Source organism: Hevea brasiliensis, chromosome 17 (genome assembly GCF_030052815.1).
Source record: "Hevea brasiliensis isolate MT/VB/25A 57/8 chromosome 17, ASM3005281v1, whole genome shotgun sequence".
Classification (NCBI taxonomy): domain Eukaryota; kingdom Viridiplantae; phylum Streptophyta; class Magnoliopsida; order Malpighiales; family Euphorbiaceae; genus Hevea; species Hevea brasiliensis.
Genome location: NC_079509.1, coordinates 15,186,038 through 15,212,761, shown reverse-complemented (window position 1 = coordinate 15,212,761; position 26,724 = coordinate 15,186,038). Strand labels below are relative to the sequence as shown.

General features: G+C 36.0%; 4 protein-coding genes and 1 long non-coding RNA gene across 6 annotated transcripts; 3 read left to right on the top strand and 2 right to left on the bottom strand.

Moving 5' to 3' along the window:
• The first annotated feature begins 266 nt into the window (after window positions 1-266).
• Window positions 267-3,036, top strand: LOC110647609 (uncharacterized). The gene is made up of 2 exons (XM_021801525.2): window positions 267-1,693; window positions 1,838-3,036. The coding sequence occupies exons 1-2, from the start codon at window positions 342-344 to the stop codon at window positions 2,709-2,711; spliced, it is 2,226 nt and encodes a 741-aa protein (XP_021657217.2). The 5' UTR covers window positions 267-341; the 3' UTR covers window positions 2,712-3,036.
• A 1,623-nt stretch (window positions 3,037-4,659) lies between these two features.
• On the bottom strand, window positions 4,660-13,339 carry LOC110647608 (elongator complex protein 2). The gene is made up of 10 exons (XM_021801524.2): window positions 13,018-13,339; window positions 12,840-12,927; window positions 12,440-12,525; window positions 11,355-11,508; window positions 10,379-10,539; window positions 9,607-10,284; window positions 8,076-8,397; window positions 6,997-7,214; window positions 6,136-6,313; window positions 4,660-5,289 (listed from the first exon to the last, which is right to left on the bottom strand). Exons 1-10 carry the CDS (start codon window positions 13,177-13,179, stop codon window positions 4,802-4,804), a joined length of 2,535 nt encoding a protein of 844 aa, XP_021657216.2. The 5' UTR covers window positions 13,180-13,339; the 3' UTR covers window positions 4,660-4,801.
• Window positions 13,340-13,678: 339 nt separating this feature from the next.
• Window positions 13,679-17,039, top strand: LOC110647603 (uncharacterized). 2 transcript variants are annotated; one of them, XR_002493420.2, is made up of 2 exons: window positions 13,679-14,197; window positions 16,065-17,039. It is a non-coding gene; the product is annotated as an uncharacterized LOC110647603 (long non-coding RNA). The 2 variants fall into 2 exon arrangements; XR_002493421.2 differs by having other exon boundaries at window positions 16,028-17,039.
• A 353-nt stretch (window positions 17,040-17,392) lies between these two features.
• Window positions 17,393-22,690, top strand: LOC110647602 (auxin-responsive protein IAA32). The gene is made up of 4 exons (XM_021801520.2): window positions 17,393-18,561; window positions 21,839-22,087; window positions 22,178-22,286; window positions 22,379-22,690. Exons 1-4 carry the CDS (start codon window positions 18,417-18,419, stop codon window positions 22,425-22,427), a joined length of 552 nt encoding a protein of 183 aa, XP_021657212.2. The 5' UTR covers window positions 17,393-18,416; the 3' UTR covers window positions 22,428-22,690.
• A 658-nt stretch (window positions 22,691-23,348) lies between these two features.
• Window positions 23,349-26,351, bottom strand: LOC110647613 (receptor protein kinase-like protein ZAR1). The gene is made up of 2 exons (XM_021801535.2): window positions 24,556-26,351; window positions 23,349-24,404 (listed from the first exon to the last, which is right to left on the bottom strand). Exons 1-2 carry the CDS (start codon window positions 26,033-26,035, stop codon window positions 23,755-23,757), a joined length of 2,130 nt encoding a protein of 709 aa, XP_021657227.2. The 5' UTR covers window positions 26,036-26,351; the 3' UTR covers window positions 23,349-23,754.
• Window positions 26,352-26,724: the final 373 nt, after the last annotated feature.

Below are 26,724 nucleotides of genomic sequence, written 5' to 3'. Positions count from 1 at the left end.
GATTTCAGTTGAATTTATATTAAAATAATTTATAATTTAATATGATTTATTTATTTTTAAAAATTAAAAAATCGATTTATTTATAAAAAAATAAAATAATTTATTTAATTTATTTTTAAAAATTTTAAAAAAATATTTAATCTTTAAAAAAAATTAAAAAATTTAATAACTCGAAATATTTCAAGAACTCGTGTCATCATGACTTTAAGGTCCTTTTGCCTTAAATTACACAAAATCTCAATATTCATATAAATAATTAAAAATGAAAAAATTCACATCTGGAGCTGGAGGTGAGACCATAGGCCAGGTGTGGAGTACCTATAAGAACGTCAAGTCCCACTATGCCATCCGCCCTTTTCTCCCCCTTTCGTTTCTCTCTCTCACTCTCTAATTCGCCAATGGACCCTCCACCACCCCCTCAACCGCCGCCTGCTCCACCCCTCTCCACTACCACTGCCTCCGCCACCGCCACCAACACCACTACCACCACCCTGCCCCCTCACCTTGCTACCAATACCTCCGCCCCAACCTACCCTGAGTCCATCGACTCCTCCCCGCGCTCCCGCACCACAGATTCTTACTTCGATGACCCGCCTCCCCTCTCCTCAAAGCTCCGCCTCATGTGCTCCTACGGTGGCCACATCGTTCCTCGCCCCCACGACAAGTCGTTGTGCTACGTTTGCGGCGACACACGCATCGTTGTTGTCGACCGCAACACTACTCTCCCTTCTCTATCGTCTCGTCTTTCGAATACTCTGCTCAACGGCCGTCCTTTCACTCTCAAGTATCAGCTCCCCAGCGAGGACTTGGATTCCCTTATTTCCGTCACTACCGATGAGGATTTGGACAACATGATCGATGAGTATGACCGGACTAATAATAACGCTACCAATTCTTCCAAACCATTGAGGCTGCGTTTGTTTCTGTTCCCGTTGAAGCCGGAATCCTCGCAGTCTATTGCGCCGATTTTGGAAAATAGTGCCAAGTCCGAAGACTGGTTCTTCAATGCATTGAATGGGGCTACTGCGTTGTTGAATAGAGGGTTTTCTGATTCAGCTTCGGTCAATTGCTTGCTGGGACTTGATGATGATGGCCTAAATGGGAATAATAATCTTGATTTAGTTGGTGGTGGGGTTCGAGATGTGGAGGGGTTGCAGAAGAATGCGAAGCAAGGTCAGGATGTCCATTCTGTGCCGGATTCTCCGATGTTGGAGACTACGTCATCATTTGGGTCTACTTCTTCTTCGCCTTCACTTGCGAATTTGCCTCCGATAAGAGTACATGTAGAGGATGGTGGTGGTAGTGGTGGAGGTGGAGGGGTTAGAGGGGTTGTGCAGGATCAGAAGGTGGTGGGTATTGAGGAGCAGTTTGCTCAGATTAGTGTTAGTGGTGGTAGTGGAGTTGTTGGGCAGAAGCCAGATGAGGGTTTTGCGGTTCTGTCATCGCCGCCGCCGATGCCAGTTTCTATTGCCCTATCGGGTGTGCCCGTAGGCTCTCCGGTGGTGGTTGGTGAGTATCAGAATCGAGTTTTTTCTGACGATGAGAGATCGGACCATGGGGTTCCAGTTGGTTATAGAAAGCCGCCGCCACCTCAAACACAGCCACAGACACTGGCTCCTCAGACACAACAGAAGTCAAGTGGTGGTGGTAGTGGCGGAGCTTTTGATTTAGCTTCTCCAGATTCAGTTTCAAGGTGCATATACATAACTCCTTCACATTTTCACATTTTATGCGTTTAAATATGAAATATTTGAATGATATGATCACATTGTTGGTATGGTTGTATAGAAATGATCAAAATTTGAATTGGGTTCTTGGTGTTTGTTTAATGTTTCAGTGATAGTAGCCTTAGCAATGCTATAAATCGACAAAAACCCATGATTTATCAAGATCAGGTCGTGCAAATCCCATCTGGAGTCAGCAGGGTTCCTGCTAATCCTGTGGATCCAAAGCTCAATGTATCTGATCCCAATCCTCGGGTTCAGATTCAACAACAGGTTCCGGATTCTGGGTATGTATTCCAACCCCAATTTGAACAGCAGCAGCCGCAACCACAACAATTCATACAAACTGGTGCTCATTACATTCAACATCACCCCACAGGGGCTGTGCCTATCTCAGCATTTTACCCTGTGTATCCTCCCCAGCAGCAACACCATCGCCAGTATCATCACCAGCTTGATCAGCAATACCCAGTGTATTATGTACCAGCAAGGCAAACCCCAGCTTATAATATGCCTGTGCAGCAATCTAGTATCAGTGAACCCACACCTACTGTCCCTTCTACCCGGCCCCAAACAGCTTCCAATCCCACCTTGGGGCCTCCTCCAGCAACTTATAATCCCATGAGAAATGCCCCTGTTACTAAACCTGAAATGGCCAATGCAGGCATGTATAGGACAGCAGCTACTGGTACACCACAATTAGTTCAAGTCCCTCCTAGCCAGCATCAACAGCAGTATGTTGGCTATTCTCAAGTTCATCACCCCTCTCAGTCTCTTGCTCCTACCTCCGCCAGCCCTGCTAATTATGCTTATGAGTTTGCAGACCCTGCTCATGCCCAGATATACTATACTCAGCCTCTTGCACCAACAATGGCTGCTCATTACCAAACTATGACTACAGCTGCTGCTGTAGTATTGCCAGAAACTTCTGCTCAGCTTCCCACTGATAACACCAAGCAGCAGATTAGAACTTCACAGCCAATTTAGGCCCATCAACAAAGAAGTCGAAGAAACAATTTTGAAAGAATGGCGTGCTTTGCATCTTTAATTTTCTGTTTAGCATCTGTCTTTCTATTGGTATTGGTTTTTGTGGTTTTGCATTTATGGTAGATAATAAGAAACTCTGCTCATCTTTACCCCTTCTTGTATGTCATATTGTTACTGTCATAGGAAATGAAAAGAGTCTGGGATTATACTGTAAAAGCTTAAACTTCATATATTGTGTGCTGTGCAGTTCATATATCAGTTAATAAATGTTTTTGTAAGTGGTAAGATCTTTCAATCAAATCTGTCTCAGTTGATTCATGAGTAATTGGATTCTTATTGCCTATATTTTGCTAAATTCTTGCTCTAGGTCTCCTATGTGATCCTGCAATTAGGAAAGTTCACTTCAATAAAATTATCAATAGAGCATTGTCTGATTTATATGACTGATTCAACCTGAAGCAACCCTTTGTTTGGATAGATGCAAGATGTTCCACCGTCTGTTTCTTTTTTGTCATTAGGGTACTTTTTTCACTTTTCCGTTTTCATATTGACACTCGAGTTCTCAAATTCGATCAACAGAGTTGGTATAAGAGTATTATTTTTTGATCTGGATTATACAATATACTTTTGTACTCGACCTGCTTCATCTTTGCTTAGCTTTCACCTGCTAATTTTTCTAATAAAAAATGTGTATCTTCTCCCAATCATCTTTTTCTATGCTTAGGCAGGAATCCTCTTGCCAAGCTTTGAGGCGGAGAGATTTATGCGTGAAGTTACATGCAAGTAGGGATTGTTCCAAGACGAAATGAGATGCATGTCCCAAAGGAGGGGACTCAATTCATGGTATGAAATCAAACCCTTGATTTCATTCTTTGAAAATGACAAACTTGATTAGAACTCTACATTATTTGAATTATATCCACCGTTGGACAATATTGAATCCCTTGTGCTTAAACAAAAAAAAAAATTAGTGTTTTATGCCTAAGAAGAGAACAAACACAAATACAAAATTTTTTCCTAAGCTCATGAAATCAAATTGGAACCTGCTAATAACATAATTGATAAAGAAGAAGGCGCGTTAAGTGACAATCTCGTGCGAGTCTGCAACTGGCAGGGGCCACAACGCATTAGATTCTCTCTGTTTGCTTATTATGGTACAGGTTCGTTGTTAAACCATGGCCTAAAACGTCCAAGGTTTCGTGTTTATGTTTTCGACATGGGAAAGATTGCAGGTTATATTGGGCCAAACCCAGACACGTGTCTAGCGAACTTTTATTGGTCGCCACCCTCTAAAGCTGCTATTGCCTTCTTGGTGCCTTAATTTCTTAGACTAAGCAAAGGACTGGGACTTGATGCTGATGCTGACCCCACTCGACGTTACCGTCTACATTTTTTGCCCAATTTTCATTGAAAAAGGATTCATGTTCACAAGAAAGAAACATGTAATACCATATTATCTTCCACTTGGAGGATCTGGATAGGCACATGATATGAAATAGACACACGACCATCGATGCATTCCTGACCCAGATCTTTTTTTTTTCTTTAAAAAAGGGAGAGGGATAGTTTAGATTTGACAATCTCAACATTCAACGTTCAAAACCAGAGAAGGTCATATCTAGGCGTGCTTCTGCGCCTACAATTGTAATTGTCATGCGTGAATGCGAGAATCATCGAAAGCTTCATGATAAGCACACCACGGCTGCCATCTTCTTGTCGCTCTCACTCAAAATCATAAGGGCTGGTTGCCTTCTCAGCCCGCCCTGCCTGCCTACCAGCGGGACCACATAGAGACAACTATAGTCTCAAGCAGCCGCTGGCTCTTTCCAAATCCAAATTCTTGATTGTTGATTAAGGTTATTGATCTGTAAGTCTCGATTGATACAATTAAATAAGAAAGTGTGACTAAAAAATTAGAATTAGCTACACTTGTCAATTAAAGATGATCTCACGGAAGTAATATCTCAAGTAGATATTTGTCATGTTGATTCTAAAAAAGAGGTTGTCATGAGTCATAAGATTGGAACAAGCTACAAATTAATCAATGCATTACAAAATTGTCTATAGATTATACAGATTCGTTTATGTGATTAATTGACAATCACCTCGAACACTCTCACACAATGATCAGCTCCACAAGAAGCTAGTTGCAAACTCGTGGAATCTTCACTCATTTCGTGGTTTCTCCAAGACATACGGTTCACAGAAGATACATGGCACATGTATGGATCAAGCCGTATGGAAAGTGTAGCAGCTACCCCTGGCCCTGCATCCTCAGATCTTCTGGTAGTAAGACTCCAAAGTTCAATGAGTCCATCTTCCATTCCAACTGCTAGTAACCCGAGGTTTCTTTGACGATCAATACCAACCCAAGACAAGGCAGTGACACTGCTTTTGAATTGTGGCAAAGTCATCAATTGTTTTATTGAAGATTCTCTCTCTACGGCCCAGATCTTCACTGTCTTGTCCCTGGAACCAGTTGCAAATTCATGACCAAATGGATTCCAAGAACATGACCATATAATCCTTTTGTGCGCCTCCTGCCTTGCTAGAAGCTGATAACCAACCTCATCCACTCCTATAAAAATATTAAAAAAGTAAAAAGAAAATGAGTGCTCAATGATCAGTTTCAGTTGTGAAGTTTCATTGTTCATGACACATTAGGCTCACTGATAGTGACAAAAAAAAAAAAGAAATAATAATAATAATAATAATAATAATAATAATAATAATAATTCCATCATTTAAGATAACCTTGTCCATTCACTCACCAAGGATAATTAGTTTTATATATTGCTAAATGGGGAAAACAGATTGAAATAGATAAACTAATAATACCCTACTTAGGATGAAAACATTGAAAAATAACCCTCAATTATGTGGAGGGCCAGCATATACAATGATACAACCATAGAAATATAATCCATGAATAAGAGAAAAGATATCATCCAAGCAGACAAAGAAGTGTGTTACTTTTGGTGTCCAAAGTTCTGCAGCTACTAAATTCTATGATTTCAGCTTGTTCTTCAGACTTACAAATGAAACTGTAACAAATAGTTCACTCCTGCCATTCACTTCCATGCAAGAGTGAACTGGCAAGGGTTTTATTTCTAACCACACAAATGCAAATTCCCACATTTATAATCCTAAATAGGAACTGGAGAATCTTATCTTGTCTCAAACCCATCAGTCTGACAGATCCAATTTCAATTCCAATCCAATAAAAAGAATATATCAATTCATCAATTCATTTTCTAAGAGAGGAGACTAACAGAACTTAATTCCCCAGAAATCCTCTTTCTTATTTATGTATCTTCATTTTAATTTTTTCATCAAGAAGATTCAATATGCTACACATGATAAATTTTCTGATTAAAAAGGCACAGAATTATGAAGCAGTGCATAAATGCACATTAAGGGATACCTGTTCTTTGGATTGTGAAAATGGAGAATTGACGATCTCTTGAGACAGCCAAAAGCATACTGTTATCATGAGAGAATTCCATCTGTGTCACTGTTAAGCTATGAGACTGCAGGCGACCAACTGCTTTCCATGAACCCACTTGCCATAGCCATATTTCTGCTACTGATGCTGATTGGGCCTGCAAGACAACAGTCATCAACAACAATTTACAACTCCCACATATATCCCAACCGCAGCAAACATTGGGTGCCTGAGAAATAAAAAATTTTTAGAAACAAAACATTTCTGCTGCCTGGGAAAATATAGAAATACAACTCCGAAACACATCCCAGTTTTGATTGTTTAACCATTACTGTTTCCTGGCTGACCATGATATGAACCATAGATGCAAGAAATGTTATTTTGCAAAACCAATGAGAATACAATCCTAATATGGTTGTCGATTGCAACCATTTAGACACCTCTAAAATGAATTCTTAGTATCTAATAAATGATTTACCATTCACTTCCCTTACAAGCTTTGCACCAGAAAGCATAATAGTCCAACAACAACAATATATTAACATTATATATATATATATATAACATCCAGAGCTGAGTCAAAAAAAACCCAGTGCAATTTTAATCTGTTCAAATACTGGATTTCTTTGCCACTGAATCAAACCAAAAGATGATGAAATATTGGAAAATAGTAGCATTGGGGGCAACAAAATAAGAAAAGAATTGTATAGTACAGAGGTTGAATTCAAAGATAGCAACCAACTGCTGGCAAATTTAGGCTATTTCCAAGCTAAGGCATTGTAGTTTAATTTATCCAAACATTTAAATAAATTAGCCATACGGTATTGGAAGACAAAATACCTTGCATGATGAAGCCACAAGCTTCCCCTCATGATCACAGCATAAAGAGAACAACTCATTTCCATGACCATAAAGTTTGTGAGACTCTGGCCATAGAGTATTGTATGCCAGTTGATCTTCAATGGGAGGTTCCGTCAATACAACTGGAACTGCATCAGGAATGCTTTCAAGGGTGTCAAGACCACCGCTCATATTTCTGTCTAGAGTCTCATGCAGAGCTGCAAAAGAAAATCACTCATTAAATATAAAGCAGGCCAAATGGGATAAATGAGCATCTCTAATAGATTGGATCAGACATGCGAAACTAGATCAATAAAGAACAATAGATCCCTGATAATTGATAATAGATGATAGGCCAACCTAAACCAATAATGCATCAGATTTTTGACAAAATCACCTCAACTAGGAGAAGCAAATCACACCTGAAGCCAGATGTGGCAAATGGGTGGGAAAGGATTGTGTACATTTGTGGGATGGAAATGATCCATCTACCCATTCATGGCCCAATTGAAAGTTACATGGATACTCATATCTACCTAAGTCTACTCTAACCCTATCCATTACGCAGTTATTGTTAAATTTAATATATGACTTACCTGACCCATTATCCATACATAAATCAGGATCAAATCCATGATAGAACCCCACCTTTTTTTAGTTGAACTTTTTAGTTATTTACCATTATTTTGCTATATTTAAGAATGTTAATATCATTATGCAAAATTATCTATTGATAAAACAAAACACCAATAATTTTATTTATTAAAAAAGGTGAATCAAATAAATAGAAAAAAACAAAACAATACAGGGAAAGAAAATATGATGATAATAGGCATAGGTGTGGTCCAATAAAAGACAAATAAGGCAATATGAAATCAATAATATAATTATTAGGGGAAAAAAGGAGAAGCAGGCAGATGAACATTGTGCGTTAAGATATCAGTTAGAGAACTGATAATGAAATTGTGTGCCTTGTAACTTCAAGTATAGGTATCTACACGGATTTTAAGTATAGAAAATAAAAAATAACGATTATGCTACACAGAGAGAGAGAGAGAGAGAGAGAGAGAGAGACTCACACCGCACGTAAATAGGTTTTTGTGACAGACCAAGAGCAGACATATTCGCACCCAAAATCTGAACATCTACTTGGAGGTCTTCAGGAGAAGTAGACCTATGAGAAGTGGCATGATTCAATGTCTTCAAAAAAGATAAAGGAGCTTCAAAAACTCTAGAAACTTTCTCATCTGCCCCACTAACAAATCGATGGTTCCCCTTTCCTTGGATGATGGAGACACAGTTAATGTCATGACCATGAATTTGAGGGCGAGCAATTTCATGCCAGGACTCCCTATTTGGAGACGAAGCTTCATTTTTCCATGGGGCAAAAATACGAGTTGTCTGGATGAAAGATTGAGACATCAATAATGACTATCTTACACAACATGTTAAGTTCAGATGTAAGCCGCTCAAATCACATCTCTTTATTTTACTTCAGTGGTAAAGAAAGCTATATCAAGCATCCATATAAACAGAACTTCAAAAAATTCCATTAGACTACTTTTATTTTCTATCATGACTGTCTAGAAGGCTTTTGTAGTTTTCTTTCCACAGTTACTTTGTTGACTTTCTCTTCCATGAAGAAGCACCTTAGAAAACCAAGGAATTCACTTGCTTAATAGAATGCAGAAAAATGCAATGATAAGAATTGGTGTCAAATTGAGAAGTTTGTTTAGTCATTTGAGTATAACACTATAACCACAGAGGAAAAGCCCCAAAAATATACCAACAGATATGGCCTAACTTTACCATGTTAAATGGCATTATTCATATCATAGACATACTGTATACTTTTATAGAACAAACCTTAACGCTATGCATGGCTACAGGGAGATGAGGGGAAGGGAAGGAAAGGGATGGAAGGGGAGGAAAAAATGTTCGCCCTATTGTGTTTAGAAAGCTAAAAGAAAGCGAAGGGAGGGGAAATATTTATTTTGTTTGGATAGATGAAAGGGAAAAGAATTATAATTATGAAAGGACAAATAAATTCATTTTTTATTGATTGGTTTTGAATTTTTAATAAAATAATAAGGGTAAAAGGGGTAATACATAAAAAATGCTTTTCTCCCTCACAAGGTGAGATCTGTTACACCCCAAATCAGAGTGTTACTATCAAATTTCAACTCCTAGAAGGGGAACGAATGGGAATGAGTACCTTCCATTCCCCTTCCCCTTCTTAAAAAATAAAGATGCAAACAAGATAACATCTGAATTCTTCTCCTTTCTCTTTCATTAACCCCTAGACATATGACATTGAACAAATTTGTATATCTCCTGCATTTTTGTCATATTAAGAGCATCAAACAGAGATAAATGGCGAAAAGGATGCATATAGCTAACCCTAATTAATTTGGGATTAAGGTTTAGTTGTTATTGTTGTTGTTATAATGGTTCCACATATTAAAAAATTAAAAAAAAAAATACAGACAGAGAATAGACTCTTCTGCTACACAAAACTTCATCCTTTAACTACAATCAGAACCATAAACCTGTAAGTAGATATTTCAGAAATGACAAGCACATTACTTAGTATCATGAGAAAAACATTACCTGGTCATGACTAACTGATAATATGTATTCACTAGACATGGCCCAAGCAATGTCTGTCACTCCAGCAAAGTGCCCAGATGGAACCTTTTCTGGTTGCCAATTATCCATGTTGACACCAACATTTTTCCACATATGGAAAGCTCCACCATATCCATGTGCTAAAATTGCTTTTCCATCTGAGCTCCAGTGACCCCCGTAAAACCCTAGAGCAGAATGACTCAACTCCCCAACAGTGACCACATTCATCCAGATACCAGTTTTCCTTTCAGGTTGCCATATCATCATGGTCTTGTCCATTGAAGCAGATAAAATGCTTTGAGGTTGATGATAGGTAGTCCCTTCGGCAGATTCAGTTGAAGGGGGTTGCCACTCTACTGAGTACACCCAATCCTCATGTCCAATTAGAAGAGATTCTAATGATATCTGATAAGAGGATGAGCCAGTTACGAGTACAGGACCTTCAATGTAAGATGCCAGACTTATTTCCTCTTTCTTGCATGTACCCTCATCACTGGCTATGGAACCCCTTAAAGCCATCTTCCATATGCGTATGCCTTTGTCTTGAGACGAACTTACTAGCAGAATGCTATTTGCCTCACCATCCATAAATATAGGTAATGAGAAGTCCAAACTCCGGATCCAATCAGTATGTGCTTTTAACTCACAAGCATGAATAAACTGGACATATAAGCATAAACAGTACCATTATATTTTAGGAGCCTGCACAAAAAAATGGAAAATGAAGATAGCCATGGGAATTCAAGGTTAGTACCTTTCCAGTCCTCTCTCCACAGTAAAGATGAACCTTGCTATCTAGTCCCCCCATTGCAAGGACTATATACCCAGAATTTCCAGGTAATTCTGCCAATGACAGAGACACCATAGGCTTTGAACCAACAAAGAGGGTCTCTAGACATGACAATTTGCATTCACCTAAAACAAACAGAGGTCATCATCAAAAATAATTTGTTCAACTCTTTTGCAGATAATAGCAAACATGTCCGCATAAACACTTTATGGAACCCAAATTAACATATAAAATATAAATGCAGAATAGTAACAAATATTACTCATGCTAGATATGTGTTATTGAATCCAAGCACCACTAAGATGTCAAAGCCACATCCAAAGCTTGTAGCTTGGTTGCATTCTGAGCAATCATGATTCCTAGGTTCAAATACGGCTTAACTGAAATTTAAGGGAAGATAAAAATTGTATTTCACATTCATAACAAACATATTTGTCACCTCAAAACAAGAAGAATAAGGGCAACTTAAATAATTCGCTAACAAAATCCTAGTTAACCAAACCCAATATATGTATGCATGTGTCAGGACATATGAAGTTTGGATTGTTGGTATGTCTCAGATCATCACAAAATATCTTTTTCTTATATTTTCTTCTCTGCTGGGGCTGAGAAGAAGCATATGGATTGTCATCGCATCTAAATTTGATAAAAAGGATATGCATATCTCACGTGTAGAAATCCCTTTAGCACAACTCACCATTTTTTAAAATGCAAGCAAAATTAAAAAGGGAAATTCAGAACACTCAACTACCAAAATTCTAAGCAATTAAAAAACTGTTTTTTGGGTTAAAAAAAGGTCTCAAAAAAGAAATATGAAAACTCATTTGTGTAACAAACTTTTGATCACATTTTACAACAATAACAAGAACAAGCAGGCTAAACATCCTCATATTTAAGTTGTAGCTAGTGATGAAAGCATCACAGGAAAATTTCCACTCACCTCCAGTAGAAGAAGGGAGGATTAGTTCCCATATATAAACTGCACCATCAGAAGAAGTAGATGCAAAGATTGCTTCAGTTTGAGAAACCATGATTCCAGTGATGCACGTAACACCCTTCTTGTGTGATTTTGGCAATTGTAACACTTGTCTCCACTGTAAACAAAAGCAAACAGATAGTAGATAGAATCTTCAATAGCATAACTAGGGATGTAAACCAACCGAGCCAAGCCGAGTTTTAGAGAGCACAAGGTTCGTCAAAATTTTTTCGAACTAGAGTTGAACATCAATAAGTTGAAGTTTGGCTCATTTAGAAAATGAGTAAGCCTAGCCAAGATTTTATCGAACTGTCCTTGAGAAGCTCGCGAATAGCTCAATTCATTTACAACCCTAGTAAGTTCAAGTTTAAAGTTATAAAGTTCAAACTATGTGGTTTTGATTAGCTCTCATGTAAAAATTAACTTAATTTTCATAAAAAATTAAATTCAAATTACAAATAACTATATTTTAAAAATATATTTTATATATTGATTATATTATATTTTTAAACAACATATTAATTTTAGAACATCCATAAACAATATATATATATATATATATATATATATATATATATATATATATATATATATATATATATATATATATAATGAAATACAACAACTAATATAAATGCTTTTATAAACAAGCAAACTCATAAGCCGAATGCTATTAAGTTCAAACTCGGCTCATTTATTAAAAAAGCCTAAAAAAATTAGGTTCAAGCTCAACTTGTAATAAAATGAGCCAAACCGAGTTGAATTTAAAACTAGCCGAGCCAAAAAAAGCGAGCTTTTATCAAGCCAAACCTCTAGCCGTTTGCATTCAGCTTAGTTCCTTTACACCCCTAAGAACAACATAAACATAATTGCTATGGTTGTTATGAGTCCAAGGTGTTAGTTATGTGCAAGCTATACATCCAAGAAACCCAATAAATAGAAAATTGGCAACATATTCCTGAAAATAAAGAAACAATAGAGCATCATTTTGATAAATTATCAGAACGTATGATTCTTTAAAGAAAATTAAAATTAAAGTAAAAACACACCTTTTTGTCCGCAAGAGATAATTCCCATAGAATAATGGCACCATCAGCATCTCCAGAGAGCAGAAAATGCTGCTCCAAGTATTTTGCTGTTGACGAACGAGAAAGCTCATTAAGTAAGAACTGCCCAATTGAAAAACGAATGCAATGCTGTGAAATTTTTTTTTTTTTTTAATTTCTGAGGCTTTGGGAAAGGGGAAAATATAATTTTGCGAATTAGCTAAACTAAATAGTTAAGAAGGAACTGAACTTTAAAATTTCAGCCTAGATTTTTTTTTTTTCCATTTCTCAACATTCCTCGGCAACCAAACTAGAACAGTAACCATTACTATACTGATTATTAGAAATTAAGACTTCCTCTAAGACCTTCATGCCTAAAGAACTAAAACAAAGAAATGGGTACCTCTAAAAGCAAACTTATTGCTTGGAATCCAGTGGGTGCAATTGACGGAGGCCTTATGACCGGGAAGAGTAATCAAAATCTGAGCAGTCTGCTCCAAAAATTGTTGAAAGAAATGAAAGAAGTTAGAGCACAAGATCACAGTAAAAATTTCAAAGATGAAATCGAAAGGGATGGAGACCTTGGGGCAGAAAATAGCAACGGCATTTTGAGCACCGAAAGAAACCAAATCACAGGCTCCCCACGAGACGTTGTTCACTATTCTGTTGCAACCTGCTCCTATAAACAGTCTCTTCACTTCAACTTCACCTTCACTACTATTACCACTATTATTCGTATACATGATTGTACGAGAATTTTGGCAAACAGAGAGAGAGGAGAAAGAGTTCAAGTGGCGGTTGCTTCCAGCAGAAATCGAGCCCAAGGGGGCGGGGCGGCCAAACTGTTGTTTACTTTTGTTTATCGTCGAGGCAACGGAAAGGGAGCACGGGACCGCGAGGAAGGGAAAGTGAAACTAAGCTGTGATGATTGGGCCTAGTCCAAAAACCACTGTTAAATAAAACTGGGCCTGAACTTTCCTTAGCCCATTCTTAACACCAAAAGGTGAAGTTTTAGAAGTTCTTAAATCTTCAAAATTTTTATTTTTTTAATTCATTAAATTAGCGAATTTAGAAAATTTTAATACTTTAATCAATTTATTTATACAAAATTTAAATCAATGGTCAATAATTAAATAACTAAAAATAAACAGTGACAAATTTTAATTTTATAATTTTGAAACCTATTATTATTATTATTATTATTATAAAAAGAATTAATTTAAGATTTGTTTTGCTAAATACCTTAAATCAATATTCAATAGTTGAAAATCTAAAAAAATAAAAAGACACTAATTGCTTAACCGAAGAAGACCGATTTTGCTTTGATGAAGAGAGCGTGGGCCACGTTATTCCAAGGCGGGGAGTAAACCAGAGCAAGCGCCAACATTCAAAGAAAAATGACACAACTGACCCATATACTACTACAAAATCAGAAACCAAAACCAGAGACATGAACCAAAGAAAATTAGAAAATTATTGGTAAGCCAGTCACGCTTCCCCAGAAGCCCCCTGTTTGTATGGCAGATGAGGTTCGCTATGTCTCCGTCGCCAATTCCCACTGGCACCTTGCTCCCTGGCGTTATTTTCCTTCTTTTCAGGTCGCGCACATGCTGTCAATTTCCCATTTCTGGTTCTCTTTTTTTTTTGAAAAAAAAAATTGAAGAAAAACTTCATCTTTTATCGGCGCCTGCAAGGAATCATATACTGTTGCTATTGTCTGGAGTTGGCAATAATGCCATTGGTTACGATCTCTCACCTGGGGTAATGACCTCCTTTTTCTTTTTTAAGTTATTAATTTTGTTTCTGTTATAATTGCAGTTTTTGGAATTGTTTGGTGACAATTACGCTCTGGGCTTCGCAAACTGTAATAAATTGTGCTTTGTCTGATGTTATATTTGTTCTAAATATGACTTTTTTCGTTTGGAGGAAATAAGGTTTCTAGTCATGCTAAGAATAAAATGGCACTGATCACGTGGAATTTGTGTCTGCTGGGGAACCAAAGGCCCTGCGTTTCCATTTGTGGAACTCACAACTCATAAGTCACTTACCCCTCCTTAGCTTTATCTGGCCCTCCTTCACGCTCATCCAAACAGACCCTTAGTCTCCACGGCGTGAGTATTGACCCTGAAAATTCACACCCTGAAAATCCTGCTCTGGCTAGTGTACCTGTCGTTCCTTTGTGGGCATCATTGTCAGCAGCATATCCTCTTTCATCTCGCCCTCCTTTTGTGTTGTCTTGGCTTAATTATCTCATATCAGCAGGGGACATGATGCATCCAGAGTTGTTAGAAAAACTCGTCTTGAACAATTTTTGTAAGTAAAGGCACACTTGTTCCGGCTGACCTACAATGTTGCATTGTTGTAGCTTTTGTAGTCTGTCTCTCCCTCTCTCTCTCTCTCTCTCTCTCTCTCTCTCTCTCTCTCTCTGTGTGTCTGTGTGTGTGTGTGTGTGTATATATATATATATATATAACTTTAATTTAACTCTAGGTTGGTTCATGAATAGGATTTTGGCCTGCTTTTCTATGTAGGTGAATTGAAAAGCCTAAAAATACAAATGGACTAGGGAAATATAGAAGATCAATTAAGTTTTCAGTATTGAATTCTTGGCAATTCAAGAATTGTTTCCACTAATATAGTACAGTGAAAACTGAAAAGGTGAAAAATGCATAGATAGATCAGGGACTGAGAGGAAAGCTACATTCTAATTCTCTATATATGTGCATAGATGGTAATTCTAAAACTGTTTGAGTGTCCTTTCCTTTCATAGTAGATCTCAATCCCTGATAGAGGGGATTGGTTGCCATACTGATGGTCCGTGTGAAACCATAGCTACATGCAACTGTTTTAAGTTTATTAGCTATCAAAACAAGAAAATTAGCTGAGTGGATTTGGTCAGCTATGGCTGTATCCATTACAGAAATGGAATAAAGGGTGTAGGTTTAGATTTGGGGTACTGTTAGTAAAAGGGTAAGGTTAAGAATGTTGTGCTTGTGAGGGAAACTTCATGGCCTTTGTCTAATAAAATATGGTCATTGGTAGAGTGGACTTTTGTTAAAAGATATTGAATTATCAATACAGCAAATTGCTGTCAAACTTACGTATATGCACTGATGAGATTTTCTTTGAAAAATTTTTTGATGGTGCATAATTATTAAACATTAGTCCTTTTTCACGTTACGTTATTTTTCCTTTCCTTGATTTTTTTTTTCTCTATCTTCTTGATTGTGTATCATTGAAAAGGTAGCTTCTTGCCTTTCATTGGCTACTTCTAAGCTTGTGGATTTGTTTATGACAACGCTAGAATAGGGCTTTGCTAAACAAGAATGAACTAATTATTTTGTTGAATAGAAAATAATTGTGGAAAGTAAAGCAAAAGGTTAATAAATTTTTCGGTCAATCTCATTAAGCATGGGTATACAGTCCTTAGTTAACCAAATTAGTCATTTTGCATCTTAGTTGCTACATTATTCTTAAAATTAGTTCCCCTTCTCCCCCTTCTTCATCTTTGTTCCACTTCTTTTTTTGGACCAAAAATATAAGGTCTGATTATTACTGGCGGCTACAATACCCGCCAAACTTATCTTGAAGCTTAAACAGCTTTTCGGGATGGTGGATTGAGTGACAGGAGTGGTATGGACCATCTACACAAGAGCAATGTACCTGTGTTAGCCTTAGCTGGAGACCAAGATCTAATTTGCCCACCTGAAGCTGTGGAAAGTATGTTAAACAGAGATGACTTGTCTGTCTGTGATGGATATGAAATTATGAATCTTCGATGCCTCTCATAATGATTTGAAGGCTCCAGAAACAGTTGGGCTCATTCCCAAGCATTTGGTTACCTATAAAGTGTTTGGAGAACCTGGAGGTCTGCATTATGCACGCTATGATTTGGTGGGAGGACAACTAGTATGCACTTCCAATTTAAGATTGTCATCCAGGAGAATACAGTAACATCTTGTTTGATTGTTTAATTTATCTTCATTACTTTGTATAGTAATTTTTTTTTCCCTATTTTTTATTTTCCCCCTGGCAGCAGAGCAAGTTTATCCTTGCATAATCCAATTTCTTAGTCATCATGACTGAGATGATTATCTAGGCATGTTGAACTTCATTACCCACCTCATTGCAGCAGCAAGCATGATTTGACCAGTACATGAAATGCATGTCTTGGATGGTAACCATGTTCGGCTGCTCAAATAATTGCTGAAGTAGACATTTGCCCTGTTGATGAAGTGATTCATGGGGAAAATTTATTGTTGTCTAGATCTGAAGCTATGCACAAAAGGAATGAAATTTGCGTGAGCTTTAATGGTATTTTCCAAGGTGATTGAAAGTTCAACAAAAGGTTATGCTCATGTTTCTACATTCATTTCATCTGGATCACAATCCAATGTGGCTAACTTTCTTGTAAATCAAAGTCAAATGCGGTGACATAACGTTTTGTTCTTGAATAGATTATGTCTCATATCCAAATCTGGATGCCCTTCCAGAGCTGTGCTCACTGTATCTTAGTATTGCAATACATCCTTGAACGAGTAGTTGTTGAACCATGTTTATGTCTCAGTAGTGGTAATTTCCCTAGAGCAAAATTGTTGTTTTAGCGTGAGCTGCTGCAGCTATTTTTTTTTTTTTTTTTTATTATCATTTTAAAGAAAGGAGGATAGAGTCTAATTCGTGGCATATTCTAGTATGAAGTTCAAATAGGAGTATTATTAGTTACTAATAGGTGGGATGGAAACCATTCTTAGCTGTCTGGCCATATGCTTGTTTTTGGTACATTTAGTGAGGTTCATTTACACTCACTAGAAGGTTAAATGGGCTAAAATCTAGTAGAAACTAGTTTCACCATATTTTTGAGCTGAGCTTATTGGGCTTTAATAGACTCAACAGATTACCTATTATGGTATTATATTAGTAGATTTCTCAGCAAACAAGTTTCCATAGGAGATAAAGATGTACACCCTAAGTTATACCAGTTGAATGAGGATCATTTTATTGGCTGTGTTTTTGGCTACTAAGCTCTGGGAAAGTTGTTCAAAGTCACCTCAAGCTTTTGTTGATAAGTTGAACAAACTCTTGGCTTAGCTTGATTTCTTTTTCTCATGGTGTTGAATGGTGATAAGGTATCAAATTCAGGGTTTAAACTTTGATGATAGGACGGGAAACTGAGAATCCGGATCCTCCCCGTCTCCATCCATGGGGATCAATAGCTCCTTGTAATCCAATGACCCTCGTGCATTTTAAGAGAATCCTATGTTAGAAAGCAGGTTTCATCCATGGAGCATTATCCTCTCAAGGCAAGGCTGAATGGGATCGTGGGTTGTGAGCAGAGCATTGTCCCCCTTGAAAGAGTTACACTACTGACAGCTCTGAGAGAGTTGCCAACTAGAAGCTTAGAAACAAAAAACTACTAAAACTGCATGCTTTAGGATCATTTTGCCCTAGAAGGTTTATTTAAGCCCCAGGAGAGACCCTTGTTAAGCAGTCACAGGATCATATAATGTAGTGCTGATTTTTCTCATATAGCAACTACTGAATTAAAATTAAACGGATGCACGTTCTGTTTATTGTTATTGTTGGTGCCAAGCAGTTCCATCCTGATCATGTTTTGGATTTTCAACCTGAAAAGCAGAACCAATGTAGCAATGTTGGGTTGCAGAATCTAAACCAACTTTTGTTATGATCACTTTGGCCATCCCTTGTTTTTCTGTTTTTTAGTAACTTTCTTGTTTACTCACATGTTGGTAGCACCAGAAGTAACAGAAGATGATAAGCACCACTCAATGATAGAGAATGGGTCATAAGGTTGCTTGTCTTCCATGTTTGCCCATTTGGACCCCACCTGTACTTCCAATTCTGTTTTGCAGATTCAGATATAGGCTACCAAAATGATATATAAAAAGGATTCCCCTACCTGGTGCAAATCAATGCACCTTAATATCCAACACTCATATTTAGTCCTTTCTGCTATATTATAATGGAGTCCAACACATCAGGCTTCTTTCTGAATTCTTCAACTCTTCACTCAGTTAACTATCAGGCAAAGGAAGACGATGGTATTATCGATCTGGGTCTTAGTCTCAGAACCTTGCAACCTGAAGCTTATCATCCATCAGGACATTGTATGCCTCTTCATCCTTCCTTTATTTATTATTTGTTTCTCTTTTATTATAGTCATCAGCTAAAAACTCACATGAAGTTTTTGCAGAACCATCATTCGAAGAAAGTCATGCGGTTCAGGAAATGATTAGGAAAACATTAAAATAGATAAGACGACCCTATTAGTACAGTAGCAAGAACTTCATAAAATTTCCTAGCAAAGCAAAACAGAAAATGACCAAGTTAACATGGGAGAAAGAGATGTTTATCAGACTGAAAAGTCGTCGTACTATAACTAGGCTGTATATGATTTAGTTAGTTATGCTTGCTCTTTGCCATGACAAAGTGTGATTAGTGATGCTCGTGCTTTGCTTATTTTTTTGAGGCAGCTAATTAGAATTGCATAAATGCTTGATACATTGCAAAGTTCTCTGCGCAGCAGAAATAAGGATCAGACATGGATATGTACTGACTACTTCCAATGTTACTGACCAACTATGTTCCCATAAAGCAGTCGCTTGCTTAGGGGTGTAAACAAACCAAACTGTTCGCGAGTTACTCAAGGCTCGGCTTGGTTTGGTTCATTTTTTAAACGAGTCTAGCTCGAATTTGAGTTTGAATCTCGTTTAATAAACGAGCCGAGCTTGAATTTAGCAGTATTTGGTTTAAGTTCGAGTTTGACTTCGGCTCGTTTATAAGATTGCGAGTCAGATTCATGAACAGACTCGTTGAATAGGCTCGTAAATAAACTTATGAGCCGGCTCATTTACAAAAACATTTGTATTAATAATTACATTTCATAATGTTGTAAATATATTTATTTTATTTATAATTATTCTAAAAATAATATATTATTTAAAATTATAATATAATCAATATATAAAATATAGTTATTTATATTTTAATTTTTTAATAAAGATTAAGTTAATTTATATATAAAAATAATATTAAAATGTTAAATATGTGCTCTCAATATAAAATAATATATTATTAAATATTATATTATTATATAAAATTATAATATAATTAAACTAAAAGGTGTATTTATAAAATATGTTTTTTAATATAACTTTAATTTTTTATGAAAAATCAAGATAATTTTTTATGAGAAATAAATTTAGAAAATTAGGCTGTATAGCTTAGTGGTAGTTACATGATTTAAAAATATGAACCCATCTATCTCTCCGTCTTTTATTTTTTCTTTCTAGATTTTGAAATTTTAAAATATTAACCTTCAAGTTTGACACTAATTATCTAACCATTATTATTATTCACTCTCTCTTTCTCTACAATCTCCCCTTATTTCTATTAACATTAATTAATCTATTCATCTATTATTATTATTTTATACTATTCCTCACCCAATATCTGTCTTTATAAATACTTTCTCTCAGTTTCATCCAATCAATTTAGCACGAAAACATTAACCAATACTCTCTCTCTTTATATATATATATACATATATAATTAAGTGTATTAGTGTATTATATAATATACATTCTCATTTTTAATTATATAATCCTTAAAAACTAATTAAACTATATTGGAATAAATTATACAAGGTGTTAAATGTGTATTAACTATAAATACTGCAAGTAATATTGAAAAATTAAACACGTAGTATGCACACACATACACATACATACACACATATACTTCTTTTATATTATTGTAATTTAATAATAAAGTTTAAATCAAATAAAAGGATTTAATCATAGAGTGATACATTATAAGTCCTTGGAGTGTTATACATATAATTAAAGGTTTTAATTAGCATTTGAGTCAATAAGAGTTAATAATAATAATAATAATAATAATAATAATAATAATAATAATAATAATAATAATGAAACCTTAAAAGTATTTTAAATAATTTTACATATTTATATAATATCGTAAAATTTTAAATTAAATTTAATTAGAAAAGAATAAGAATAGAACTCAGGAATTTGTTGACATGTATTTCAACAAAGAAACTAAAAGAACGTAAAAAGGAAAGAAACTAAGAAAATATAAAAGAGATAAAGAACAATAAATAAAAATGATGGAAATGAAAAAAAAATACAAAATAAAATTAAAAAAAAAAAGGAAAAAAAACAAATCAACAAAGATGGGATTCAATCCCTAGGAAGTAAACAGGTTCCTTCATCCTCTGCCGCTGGATTGCAGCTAATTTTCAATAGAAAATAATTACGCTTAAATTATATATAATCATTTCAAATGCTGAAGTGCAAATCTCTTGTTCCAAATCGGAAGTTTTGGTGAAGTAGAAGGGATTTGCTTCATTATAAAAGGAGAACTCCTCTTTGAGTTTTAATGTGATTTAAAATTTGAAATTAGTGTTAATGAGATTTTAATTAAATTAAAATTTTATTGAAGTCTTTATAATGACTTTTGTAATTTTTACAATTTTTTTTATTTAAAATTGAGTTTATTTATAATTATAAACAAGTTGAGCTCGAGCTTGACTTATTTATTATTTAAACGAGCCGAGCTCGAGTTTGGATCGTTCATTATTTAAACTAATTGAGAGTGAACTGAGATCAAATCGAGCTTAATTTAATAAAATTTAAATGAGCCGAGTTCAAGCCTTACTATTAAAACTCGAATTGAGCTCGAGCCAAGCTCGAACTTGAAACATGTTCTTGTGAGCCGAGCCTCAACAAACCAAAACTTGGCTCGGCTCGGCTCGGTTCGATTCCCTAGGCCCACTTGCAGAAAACTTGAAATATTTTCTTAAATAGATGAAGCATTTTTTAAAAAGAACTTGAAATAGATGGGTACAAAAATCTGCTGAGGCTGACTCTGGCTGAGCTATATCAGACTAAAGTTCATAATTAGAGTTCTCTGGACTAAGCTGGTTACAGAAAACTACACAGGAGAGCTTATAACAAACTAAGCAATGATTGAGGGTAATGGAAAATTAATAGAAATACTAAACTGATCTGGAACAACAGGAGATACAATAGAACCAAAATTTGGACCTACTTTCGGTAGAAAAATGACCGAAGGAGAGAAGATTATAGGAAGAGATAGCTCTTTTTTGGACATTCACTCCCCAGTCTCCACAAATATCAATAAGATTTAAGATATTTGATAAACTTCATGTTTTTCCTGCAAATTTACTATCAACATAATTATAATATCAGCATCAGAGGAATTATCCCAATCAAATGGGTTGATATTGGTTAATTACATTTTTCATTTGAAACTTAAGAAGTGGATTATATTATATATTCAGTTTGATAAAATCTTCAGACAGGTCTAACTACTAACTAGAGTTTCTTGTGTATGTATCAGTCATGAGTCAGGAGGGGTATGGTGAACTGATGTCCTGGCCTCAAGCAAATCCGTCGTTGAAACATTCGAATTCAGGATATCAAGGAATTACACAAGAAGAATGTGATGAGGATGCAGAGGGGGTGCAAAGCAAAGAAAATTGGGCTTATGTAAAGGTAAACATGGATGGGGTAGTTGTTGGCAGGAAAATTCGCATACTAGATCATGGTGGTTACTCCAGCCTTGCAATTCAACTAGAAGACATGTTTGGTAGGTAGCAAAAATACTTGGCCCTGGAGCATGAAAATTTTTCATCTATAAAATTAAATGTCTTAATTCAAGATTCATTAATTGTTTCAGGAAGACATTCTGCAACTGGGCTAAGGCTGTTCCAGCCAGGCTCTGAATTCTGCTTGTTTTACAAGGACAGGGAGGAGAACTGGAGGACTGTTGGTGATGTCCCTTGGAAGTAGGTTCTTTACTGCTATAATATAACTATGTTTCTTCTTTGTATTAGATCGGACATAGCATTATAGTGAGTCATTTTCTGAATCTTGACAGGGAGTTTGTGGAAAGTGTGAAACGTCTAAGGATTGCACAAAGAAAGTGAGCCTGGTCTACCATGTTCAAGTCGTATTCTTATCTCTCTCTCTCATGGTCAGGGAGCATTCCTTAGGATTGCTATGATTATGAGGTGAAACTAATTTTCAACTTTGATCTTGAAAAGAAAGAAGGCAGAATCAGCCAATGCTAATTTTATGTTTGAAACAATCTAGTAATACATTGTGCTAAATCTATTTAGTCTGTATTTCTCAGTTACCATCTTATTATAATATAATCGAGTGCATATCTGATTCAAATCTTGAACTTGCAAAATGCCTAAATAATACTAAGGACAATAATTCTGGCAAATTTTCTTTAATGGGTAGCAGATGAAATCTGATAAATCACCATGAGATGAGACCCATCGTCAAGGATGGAATTGACTCAAGTTAAAGACAATCCAACAAGAATATGAGTTAATGCAAACAAAATTTTTTAAAGAAGAAAAAGTTGATTATTTAAGGGCAATCAAATCCCAGGAAGAGCTAAGAACTTTGCCCTTGATTGGAGGAGTCCAGTCCCTACGTTTGCGCCACATGGTTGGGTGTCCATAATATCATTTCTATTTGAAGTCTGTTTAAGCACGAGACAATTGGGAAACAGCTTGATTTGTTACTTCATATTTGCTGTCTGAAGCAGCACTGAGAAATGTTTAAAAAAATAATAATAAGAACAACAAATTTTACCCTTTTCTTGTAAATTACGAATTTCAGAATTTGTAGTAATTGACTATTTGCAATATCTTTCCAACATACCAAAAGTAAAAAAATATCACCTTGCAGTAAATTTTAATTTCAAAGAGTCTTTTATTTTATGACCTCCATAGTCAACCATAATCAGGATCTTTCCTTTTTTCCATGTGACAGATGGGATATTTTATCCATGCTCCATTTCTCAATAATTATGTTTCTTATTACAGGAAGGGAGATGCAATAAACAATAACTTAACTTTTCATTAGCAGTACAAACAAAGAGACAAAGGGCTCCAATAAGAGCAAGAAGAAGACAAACGTCCTTTGCTGTCACATACACACTAACATGCCAGAGTACAAAAGCAGTTGCTGCCTCTCACAGCATGCTCCTAAAGCAGACCCACCCTCATGACAAAGGAGAAAAATCCTACCAAAAAAAAAAAAAAAACCATGAATTACACAAATCTCATCATATACTTTTACACTTCTCAAATGATAGGGAGGGTACGTGTTTCCACTGTACGTGCAATGAACAATTAATCTTGAAGCCCCTGCTCAATTAAACTAAAAGAAGCCTTCCAAGAATCAATAAGCTCCAAATTCTCAGTTCCATTGGATTTCTCAGTCAGAGGATACAACCAATCAGCTTAAAGCTTCAGAGACATGCCTCATTGTAGGTCTCCTTTCAGGGCTGCTGTGAACACAAGCCATTGCTATCTTTAAAACTGCGATAATTTCCTCTTCCTTGTCCACATCTGGAGCTAAATATGGATCTAAAACATCTGCAAGTGGTTTTTGCTCTTCAATGCAATACTGAATCCAGTGAACAAGATCCATTTCTGAGGTACCCACATGGACCACTGCGTATCTTCCTGTGATCATTTCTAGTAAGATCACCCCGAAAGAGTACACATCCCATTTTTGTGTTGGTTTTATCACTTTAAGTGCTTCAGGGGCCTGGTAATATGATCCCAAATTTGTCGATGAAACTGTAGCAACTTCTGAGCTAGGTGCATTCTTTTGTTGCCTTTCTTGTGGTTTCTCTGCAGCAACTCTATCAGATTGCATGGTTGGGGACGCTCCAGCAATATTAGCAAGGCGCCCAAGACCAAAATCAGAAATGTGTGGTTCCATGTTATGTCCAAGAAGTATATTACTTGGCTTTATATCTCCATGAACATACTTTTTAGGGCTGAATTCATGCAGATAAACCAAGCCTTTTGCAACCCCCTTGATGATTTTCAATCGAATAGACCAAGACAATGGTGTAAATGAAACCATTCCAGGCTTCCCTAAAGACATTAAGAAAGAACAGAAACAGTAAAAAAAATAAAAGAAGCGTCAAACCAGTAATCATTGAGAATCCAAAATTATTATCATTAATTGAAATGAGAGAAAATAGAAATGTGTTTTATTTGCTGCGAAGAGATTTCTTAAACTTACCATGAAGTGCAGTTGCAAGGCTTCCATTTGGTATATAATCATATATTAGCAACTTCTCATCAACAGACCAGTAATAGGCTCTGAGTGTTACAATATTAGGGTGCCTTAGCTTTCCAATTGCTTCTACTTCTGTCTGGAATTCCTTAAACCTTTGAGAGCCCCCTTCTCCCAATCTTCTCACAGCTAATGTGAGCCCATCTTCAAGCACAACCTTGTATACAATTCCAATTCCACTCTTTCCCAAAACAAAAGCCGAAGCCTTAAGCAGCTCATCTAAATCAAAAGCTACCTGCGTATCGAGCGGCACAAGATCATACTGCTCCACATTCTCAGATAGAGTCTCAGATTCATCCTTCCTGAAGCACAAACATTCCTGCCTACCCTTCCCTTCCTTGTCAAAAACATAGCCGCTTTCATCCTTATCCTTACTACAAGCACAAACCCTTGAATAACAATATGAAAACAACAACCCGACAAGGCAAATTCCAATTACATCACTCACAATGATTGCAATAACAGCACTCTTACTCAGTCCTCTTCCTTTCTCACTTTTTCCACCATTATTATTCAAATCTTGAGAAGGATAGTTATTAGGCAAAAATGGAATTGATGAAGGTGAACTTGCACCTGGAGTATTGGAAGAACAAGGGTTTTTCAATGGAGGACCGCAGAGCCCAGGATTTCCTATAAATGCAGTTGGTCCTCTGTTCATTAGCGCACCATTTTGTGGTATCGGACCAATCAAATTGTTGTAAGTTAGATCAATGTAAACCTTCTCAGGAAGGTTTCCAAGACTAGCTGGGATTGAACCAGTGAAATGATTGTGCGAAAAATCAACAGTTCCTTGCAAACTAGACAAATTTCCTATATCACTAGGAATTGAACCATTGAGTTTATTGAATGAAAGATCAAGTTTTTCAAGAGAAACCAAACCTGTACCAAACCCATCTGGCAAAGAACCAGTGAAATTGTTTTGGCTTAGATCAAGGTTTCTAAGCCTCTTGCATTGAACAATTGATGTGGGAATTGACCCATTGAAGAAATTCTGTGATAAATCTAAGCTTTGAAGGTACTTAAGCTTGCCAAACTCATTTGGCACAGACCCAGACAAAGCATTCCCATAAAGGACCAGACTCTGTAACCCCAGAGCATGAAAGAGCTCAGCAGGTAAGCTACCAAAGAACCTATTATTCCTCAAATTTACATGTCTGAGATCAGAGAGAGAACCAAGAGATGAAGGAAGAAACCCATAAAGTTTCTTTTTTGGAATGCTAACAGAAACAACTTTATAATCCTTGCACGTAACCCCATTCCATGAACAAGGGGTCTCATCAGAGGAGTTCCAGTTGCTCAAAGACCCTTCTGGGTCTTGATATATAGATTGCTTGAACGACAAAAGTGCAAACCCTTCATTATTCAAAGAACTCACTAGTCCATGAGAGTTGCAAAGAACAAAAACCAGCAAAATCAAGAAAAACATCTCCACCAAACAAAAAAAGAAAGAACAGAAGTGACCGTTGGAGACCAGAGTACAATGTTGCAAAACTGAAAGTTCACAATTCTTACCTTGCAGTACCAGATAACCAAAGAAGACTGAAGAAAAGCTCGAGGAAGACAAGGGAACCTGCAGAGGAGAGAGAGAGAGAGAGATAGTGAAGTGTGAAAGGAAAGAGGTTGTTGAAGAAAGCTGCAACGTCCTCCAACACTAGGCCTTGGGAAGATAGATAATTGGATTGAAATGAAAACAAAATGGTAAAAGGATGCGTTTGGTTAGAAAAACCATACCACCATGTAGCAGCGGTCAGTAATCGTCTTCAATTTTCAGTCTAGTCAATTTATCGTGAAATTCAGAAAATGGTAGATTACGCTTAGGTCCTCATGGTTTATGAATGCCTTTCGTTTTATGAGATTTTTAAAATGAAAGAATAATTTTTTATTTATTTAAATTAAAGTTTAATTTTTTTAATTTTAAAGACAATTTTAATGTTAAGAAAATAACATATAAACTTTTTAATAAATAAAGATAAAATAAAAATTTTAAATATAAAATTTTATATTACTATAAATTTATATAAAAAAATTTTAAATAAATCATTTACATAAAATATAATATAATTATCTTAATTATAATATAATATATATATTAATTTATATTATTATCTAATTTTT

Excerpts from the sequence above, each read along its gene's own strand:
- LOC110647613 (XM_021801535.2), bottom strand. The coding sequence starts at position 26,035 with ATGTTTTTCTTGATTTTGCTGGTTTTTGTTCTTTGCAACTCTCATGGA. Across the intron at positions 24,405-24,555 it reads CCTTGCAACTGCACTTCATG|GGAAGCCTGGAATGGTTTCA; the intron begins GTAAGTTTAAGA and ends TAATGTCTTTAG.
- LOC110647608 (XM_021801524.2), bottom strand. The coding sequence starts at position 13,179 with ATGTATACGAATAATAGTGGTAATAGTAGTGAAGGTGAAGTTGAAGTG. Across the intron at positions 11,509-12,439 it reads TATCTCTTGCGGACAAAAAG|TGGAGACAAGTGTTACAATT; the intron begins GTGTGTTTTTAC and ends TTTTGTTTACAG. Across the intron at positions 8,398-9,606 it reads TATCAGTTAGTCATGACCAG|ACAACTCGTATTTTTGCCCC; the intron begins GTAATGTTTTTC and ends TCTTTCATCCAG.
- LOC110647602 (XM_021801520.2), top strand. The coding sequence starts at position 18,417 with ATGGAGTCCAACACATCAGGCTTCTTTCTGAATTCTTCAACTCTTCAC. Across the intron at positions 22,088-22,177 it reads TCAACTAGAAGACATGTTTG|GAAGACATTCTGCAACTGGG; the intron begins GTAGGTAGCAAA and ends TAATTGTTTCAG. Across the intron at positions 22,287-22,378 it reads GTTGGTGATGTCCCTTGGAA|GGAGTTTGTGGAAAGTGTGA; the intron begins GTAGGTTCTTTA and ends GAATCTTGACAG.
- LOC110647609 (XM_021801525.2), top strand. The coding sequence starts at position 342 with ATGCCATCCGCCCTTTTCTCCCCCTTTCGTTTCTCTCTCTCACTCTCT. Across the intron at positions 1,694-1,837 it reads TCTCCAGATTCAGTTTCAAG|TGATAGTAGCCTTAGCAATG; the intron begins GTGCATATACAT and ends TTAATGTTTCAG.